Source organism: Fonticula alba (assembly GCF_000388065.1).
Source record: "Fonticula alba strain ATCC 38817 unplaced genomic scaffold supercont2.7, whole genome shotgun sequence".
NCBI lineage: Eukaryota > Rotosphaerida > Fonticulaceae > Fonticula > Fonticula alba.
In genome coordinates, this window is record NW_009242977.1 from 254,187 (window position 1) to 259,691 (window position 5,505).

Below are 5,505 nucleotides of genomic sequence, written 5' to 3' on the forward strand. Positions count from 1 at the left end.
GGGGGGGGGGGGGCAGCCTCCTCTCTTGCCCCCCGGCGCGCGTGTAAGGGCCGAAGACCGGCGCGCGCGCCTGCCTGCCCCCGACGCGCATTCGGCACACAAAACGACCGGCCGACGAGGGGCCGGGCATGGCACCCTGCCTGTTGGTCGGCACGTCGCCGCCTGATGTTATGAATGTGCCGCAAACTGACAACCCGAGCTCGTCTGCTCTCGCGCTCCCTCCCCCCCCCCCCCCGGCTCGCACGCCACCCCCACCGGCCCTGGTGGTGTGTGTTGGCGACGGCCCGCCGCCGGCAGCCGTCTTCACGACCAGGAGGAGGCCGCCGCCCGGACGTCGGCCCCGGCCTCGCTCCGGTCCCTGAGCATGGCCAGCCTGCAGGCCCTGCACGAGCTGAGCCCCACCTCCCCCGGGCGCCTGGGATACAGCCAGATCGAGATGGACACCCTGGGCCCGAACGTGGAGTCCGCCGTCGCCGACGCGCCGGCCGCCGCCGGTGATGACGCCGACGCGAGTGACACCCCGTCGGGTGCCGACTCTCGTGGTGCCTCGGCTGAGTAGAGGCGAGCATATTTGTCCGCGCGTGTCTCTCCCTCTCTCCTCTCTCTCTCCCCCCCCCTCTGTCCCGCTCTGTCCTGTGGCCATGCACGCATCGCCTCGCGGGCTCGGCGCGCCGCGCCTCTCTCCCTCGCGCGCCGCGCCCCCCCCCCCCCCGCCGTGTGACACTCTCAGGTCCAGGAGAGAGGGGGTCCGGCACGCCGGCGTTTGGCCGCCGAGAAGGAGAGGCATCCGGCGCTCGGGCCCGCGCGCGCGCCGCCGCCGCCGCCGCCGCCGGACACATCTACGGACACACACGCGCGCGCAGGCACGAGCACCCGCGACCGTCGGCGCATGGCCCACTGTCGTGTGTGTCTCCCATGGGGGCAGGGTGCTGCCATTGGCGCAGCGCGCGCCACCAGGGAGGCGGGGCCATGCTTCTGTGTGCGCGTATGTGCATGTGTGTGTGTGCGTGTGTGCGTGTGTGTGTGTGTGTGCGTGCGTTTCTATATGTGGCCGAGTGCGCAAAGAGGAGGGGCGCGCGCCGCAAGGGGCAGGGACGAGGGGGGGGTCCCAAAAGACAAGTGGCCCGAAGAGGACCGCGGAGAAAAGGCCGGTGTGCGTTGTGCCACGGCCCTTCGGGTCTTTTTTCTTCATGTGCACGCATCTCGGCTCATGTGCATGCGTGTGTGTCGGGGCGCGCCCTGGTGTGACTGGGGCCGCGCCCGGCGGTGCGCAGCCGGGGGGCCAAGGCCGTGGTCCGCCCCCGGACGCGTACACATGCACGTATGCGTGTGGGGGGCGTGTGTCCGGCGGCAAGCGAAATCTAGGAGCACCGAGACTGTTCGGCAATATCCCCCCCCCCCACCTCCGTATATCCCCCATCAATAGAGTGTAATCAGAAGCCGCAAAATGGGGTCACAGGTCTGCTTTTCGCCGCCCCTTTTCTAAGCGCATTTGTCATGGCGCTCGCCGTCCATGCGTGAATGTGTGAATGTGCGTGTGTGTGTGTGTGCGTGTGTGTGTGTGCGTGTGTGCGTGTGTGCGTGTGTGCGTGTGTGCGTGTATGTGCCACACGCCCCAGCAAGAGGGAGGGACGCGTCCATCTGGGAAAACTGACAAGGGCGCATGTGTGGCCCCAAGAGGCAGGGTCGCATATGGGAAGAGGAAAGACACATGTTTGTTTGCAAGAGGAGGGGGGCCGCATGCGGACGCGTCCGGTAGGGCGGCATCCTGTGCTGTGTGGTTGCCCGAGGGGAGGGAGACAAGGACGCGGGCGAGGCCAGTACAGGGGGAAGAGAGGGAGAGAGCGCGCGCGAAAGGGGCGCAAGGGCAGGGGCCAGGCCCACATCGATGGGCGAGCGGGGCGACGCGCTCACTTGTCCTTGCTGGACTCGCCAGCCAGACCAATAGGCATGGTGTCGCCCGTGGGCGCGGGCCCCGAGCCCGACGCCTCGGGCAGGGCGAAGTCCCGCAGGTCCCAATAGCACACACCACTGGCGTCGACCATCTTGCCGATGTTCGGGTAGCGCTTCTGGAAGAAGGACAGCCAGCTCCGCAGGGTGTCGTACTGTGTGCGCATCACACGGTCAGCATGGGGGGGGGGGGGGGGGGGGGGGGGGGGGTCGGGGGCAAACGTCGGGTCCAAGGGAGGGGCCTAGGGAGGCCGACAAGACGAACCTGCTTCTCGGTGAGGCCGCTGATCTTCTGGTTGCAGTCCTCCACGGTGATGGTGCTGCAGGCGAGCGCCTGTGCAGCGGCCGACATCCCGGCGGCAGTGGCCGTGGTGGCGATGGTGGTGGCCGGAGGAGGGGGAGGGGGGGGGGGGGGGACATTTCATGAGCAGGGGCCGGCAGCGGGGCGCACAAAAGAGGGGCAGGGTACACACGCACGCGCGAGGCATCGCGGCCGGCATAGACACTGTAGCTGCCGCCCGGGCCGTAGAAGCCCGGGCGTTCGGACACGTCGAACACGTAGCCGGCAATGCCGAGGTAGATCTTGCCCGGGGTCTGGACACCGTCGAACTTGCTCAGGCTCTCCACGGTGTAGGGGACCAGCTGGTCCTTGGGCAGGGACTGTCCACGGCGTGTACGCCCACGCGAGAGAGGGGCAGACAGGGCGGCCAGTGGCCGCAGGGGAAAGGGCATTAGCAATCGGGCTGGCCAGTCAGGGGGGGGGGGGGGCGGGGGGGCTGTCGGGGGCAGACGCACCCGCTCGGCGGCGCTCTTCATCCGAGCGTTCAGCCGCATGCGGTACACGGCCACGGCGCTGAGGACAACGCCGACGCAACTCAGGCACACCAGGTAGAAGGTGGACACCATGATGTCAGGGAAGACAGGGCAACGGCAAGAGGGGAAAAAAAAGGCCAGGCAACTTGAGGGGGGGGAGGGGGGAGGAATAGGCAGGGCGTGGCGAACATGACCGAGGGGTCGACGCGATCGGCCTCCCCCCCCCGAAAAAGCCCACCCCCGGCGCCCCGAGCCCCGATCGGACCCGGGCTAGGGCGCCTGTACGGCCGCCGGTCCGGCGCCCCGCCGGCAGCCACAGCCCGCGCACGCCCGTCTCTGGCGGGGGGAGCGAGAGGGAGATACACAGGGACGCGCCTCCCTGGTCGGTCGCCCGCCCCCCTCCCCCCCCCCCCCCCCCTCGGACACGACATTGTCACGGCCGCCGCTCGGGTCGATCCAGTCGGGCGGAGCTCCTCCAGAACCACAGCTGCCGGCGGACGGCCCCGGCCAGACACCGTGGGAAAAGGGGGCATGTCAGCTTGGTTTATTTGACTCGCGGTCGGGGGGCGGCGGCGACCGGTCCGGGCACGCGCGCGCCCCCTCGCTGAGGCCCAGCAGGGCATCGCACGAGGCGTAGATCGATGCGGCCGGCGGACACACCTTGTCCAGCAGGATGATGCCTGTGTCGCGCGGGGACAAGAAGCGGGAGAAGGGGGCGCCGGTGAGATACAGAGAGAAAGCCCGCGGCAGGCGCCGCCCTCCACGACCCTCGCCCGCCCACTTTCCCCCCCGGGCCAGGGCGCACCTTGGGTGTCGATGAAGGCAAAGACCGTGAACTTGGACCGCGCCACGCGCCAGGACCCGAGGAAGCGCCGATACGTGTGAAGGAGGGGGCCCTGGAGCTCGGCGCGTGAAATGACCGAGGGGAAGGTGCCATCATCTGCCGGTGGCATGTTCCCCCCCCCCCCCCGCCGTCCGGCGCGGAGGAGCGGAGGCGAGAGCGGCGAAGGAGGGGAGGGGAGGGGAGGGGAGGGGGGGCGAGGCCCAGAGGCCCAGAGGCCCGGGTGTCAGTACGGGAGTGCGAGACACGGGCCGGCGGGCATTCGTGGCACACGCACTGCGGAGCAGCGAGACCGTCTGGAGGGCGGCCATGACATCGCCATCGACCGGGGCCAGGGGCTGGAGAAAGAGCTCCGCCAGCAGGGGATACTGGTGGGGGTTGTAGGGCGGCGCGGGCCGGGCGGGGGCCGGGGCGCGGGCCGAGCCCGGGGCCGAGGTGCCGGCCGCGACGCCGGCCGCCCGAAGGGGACTGCCGGGCCGCGACGCGCGCGAGCGCGGCGTCAAGGGCCCCGGCACGGGCCGGCGAGCGTCCGCCTTGAAGCGGTGGTGCTGCGATTGGAAGGAGGAGTGCTGCCGCGAGGCGATGAGGGAGCTCCGCGCGGAGAAGGACCCGGTCAAGTGCCCGGCCCGCTCCCCGGCGTACAGGCGCCCGAGGCACAGCCGCGCGATGTGGACAAAGTCCCGGGGCCGGGTGCCGCACAGGGCCACATACGGGTCCATGTGCAGCCAGTCCACCCCGGGGAAGGGGCTTTCCCGCGAGTGGCATGACAGCCGGTCCCGGTGCGCGGGGCGGCCCGGGGCCGAGTGGGCCGGCGGCCGGTCCGGGCCGGCCCCCGGCCGCAGACCGGCCAGGCCCGCCGCCGCCTCGGACGGCGAGTAGTGGATGCATGGCCGATCGGCCGGGCCGAAGTAGCGCAGGCCGCCCGACGCGGCCGGCCAGCCCCGGACCCCGAGCAGGTGCGTGGACACGATGCGCGCCGAGGAGGACCCGGACGCGTCGTGCACATACCCGAGGCCGAAGATGCGCAGGGTGATCAGCTTCCAGGTGGCCGGGATGTTGTCCGGGTGTGCGACGTCATCCGGCGTGTGGCACTCGGCCACCATGTCCTCGGAGTAGCACCCGCAGATGAAGGGCAGCAGGCGGGTGCCGGGGACCACGCGCAGATCGCTGATCGAGGCGTTCACCAGCCGGAGGTTCTCCACGGTGACCGAGAATTCTGGCGCCCACGGCGTGGGGGCCGGGCCGGGGGCGGGGGCCGGGGGCGGCAGCAAGGGCGCGCCATGGTGAGGAAGTCGTCCCGGCCGAGGGCGGCCGCACCATCTTTATCACAGCTCGGTGCCAGGACCGAGTCGTAGGCCAGCACCAGGAAGGGCGAAGCAGAAAGAGGGCCCGCCGGAAACCCGATGCATATTCGACCCACAGTTGTAGTGGAATCCCCATGTGCACGATAGATGAAGATGCGCGTGTGAGACGTGGAAGAGCTACTACATCGAGAGAACGAGAGAGGGAACGAGAGCGAGAGAGGGGAGGGTGGGGGGGGCGAGGCGGGGGGTTTGCGCACTGTACAAAAAGTCGATCGGCTTCTTGGGGGTCGAATAGAGCCGGTGCCGGAGGCGCGCCTGCTCCAGGGCTCGGACAACGTACTCCGGCGGGGTCCAGGCAGAGCGGGCCTCCTCCGGGCGGTCGGCGTCCGGCGGGTCGGCCTCGGGCCGGTACCCGCTGCCCGGCGGGGGCGGCTGCCGGACGTGGGCATTGAGAGTGCGCGCGGCTGCCTCGGCCAGGGCCCGGCTGGCCCCGGGGGCAAAGCACGCCAGAAGGACCCGGCTGCGGCAGCCCTCGCCGGGCGTGTCGCCGGCGCAATCGCACGTCGTCGACTCGGGCCCGGGCGACATGCCGGCTGG

General features: G+C 70.7%; 3 protein-coding genes across 3 annotated transcripts in view; 1 reads left to right on the forward strand and 2 right to left on the reverse strand.

Annotated features, from left to right (window-relative positions):
* Positions 1-699, forward strand: part of H696_04249 (hypothetical protein) — a 5,399-nt gene extending 4,700 nt beyond the window's left edge. Inside the window, exon 5 of the mRNA XM_009498127.1 lies at positions 298-699. Coding sequence (XP_009496402.1) covers positions 298-559 — 262 coding nt within the window. The 3' untranslated portion in view covers positions 560-699. The remainder of the gene's footprint in view (positions 1-297) is intronic.
* An 886-nt stretch (positions 700-1,585) lies between these two features.
* On the reverse strand, positions 1,586-2,972 carry H696_04250 (hypothetical protein). The gene is made up of 4 exons (XM_009498128.1): positions 2,746-2,972; positions 2,428-2,610; positions 2,216-2,284; positions 1,586-2,105 (listed from the first exon to the last, which is right to left on the reverse strand). The coding sequence occupies exons 1-4, from the start codon at positions 2,854-2,856 to the stop codon at positions 1,911-1,913; spliced, it is 558 nt and encodes a 185-aa protein (XP_009496403.1). The 5' UTR covers positions 2,857-2,972; the 3' UTR covers positions 1,586-1,910.
* A 317-nt stretch (positions 2,973-3,289) lies between these two features.
* Positions 3,290-5,501, reverse strand: H696_04251 (hypothetical protein). The gene is made up of 4 exons (XM_009498129.1): positions 5,166-5,501; positions 3,882-4,820; positions 3,569-3,703; positions 3,290-3,443 (listed from the first exon to the last, which is right to left on the reverse strand). The coding sequence occupies exons 1-4, from the start codon at positions 5,494-5,496 to the stop codon at positions 3,298-3,300; spliced, it is 1,551 nt and encodes a 516-aa protein (XP_009496404.1). The 5' UTR covers positions 5,497-5,501; the 3' UTR covers positions 3,290-3,297.
* Between the last annotated feature and the right edge of the window lie 4 nt (positions 5,502-5,505).

Excerpts from the sequence above, each read along its gene's own strand:
- H696_04250 (XM_009498128.1), bottom strand. The coding sequence starts at position 2,856 with ATGGTGTCCACCTTCTACCTGGTGTGCCTGAGTTGCGTCGGCGTTGTC. Across the intron at positions 2,611-2,745 it reads TGAAGAGCGCCGCCGAGCGG|TCCCTGCCCAAGGACCAGCT; the intron begins GTGCGTCTGCCC and ends CGCCGTGGACAG. Across the intron at positions 2,106-2,215 it reads GCGGCCTCACCGAGAAGCAG|TACGACACCCTGCGGAGCTG; the intron begins GTTCGTCTTGTC and ends ATGCGCACACAG.
- H696_04251 (XM_009498129.1), bottom strand. The coding sequence starts at position 5,496 with ATGTCGCCCGGGCCCGAGTCGACGACGTGCGATTGCGCCGGCGACACG. Across the intron at positions 3,704-3,881 it reads GACGGTCTCGCTGCTCCGCA|ATGATGGCACCTTCCCCTCG; the intron begins GTGCGTGTGCCA and ends TGCCACCGGCAG. Across the intron at positions 3,444-3,568 it reads TGCCTTCATCGACACCCAAG|GCATCATCCTGCTGGACAAG; the intron begins GTGCGCCCTGGC and ends CGCGCGACACAG.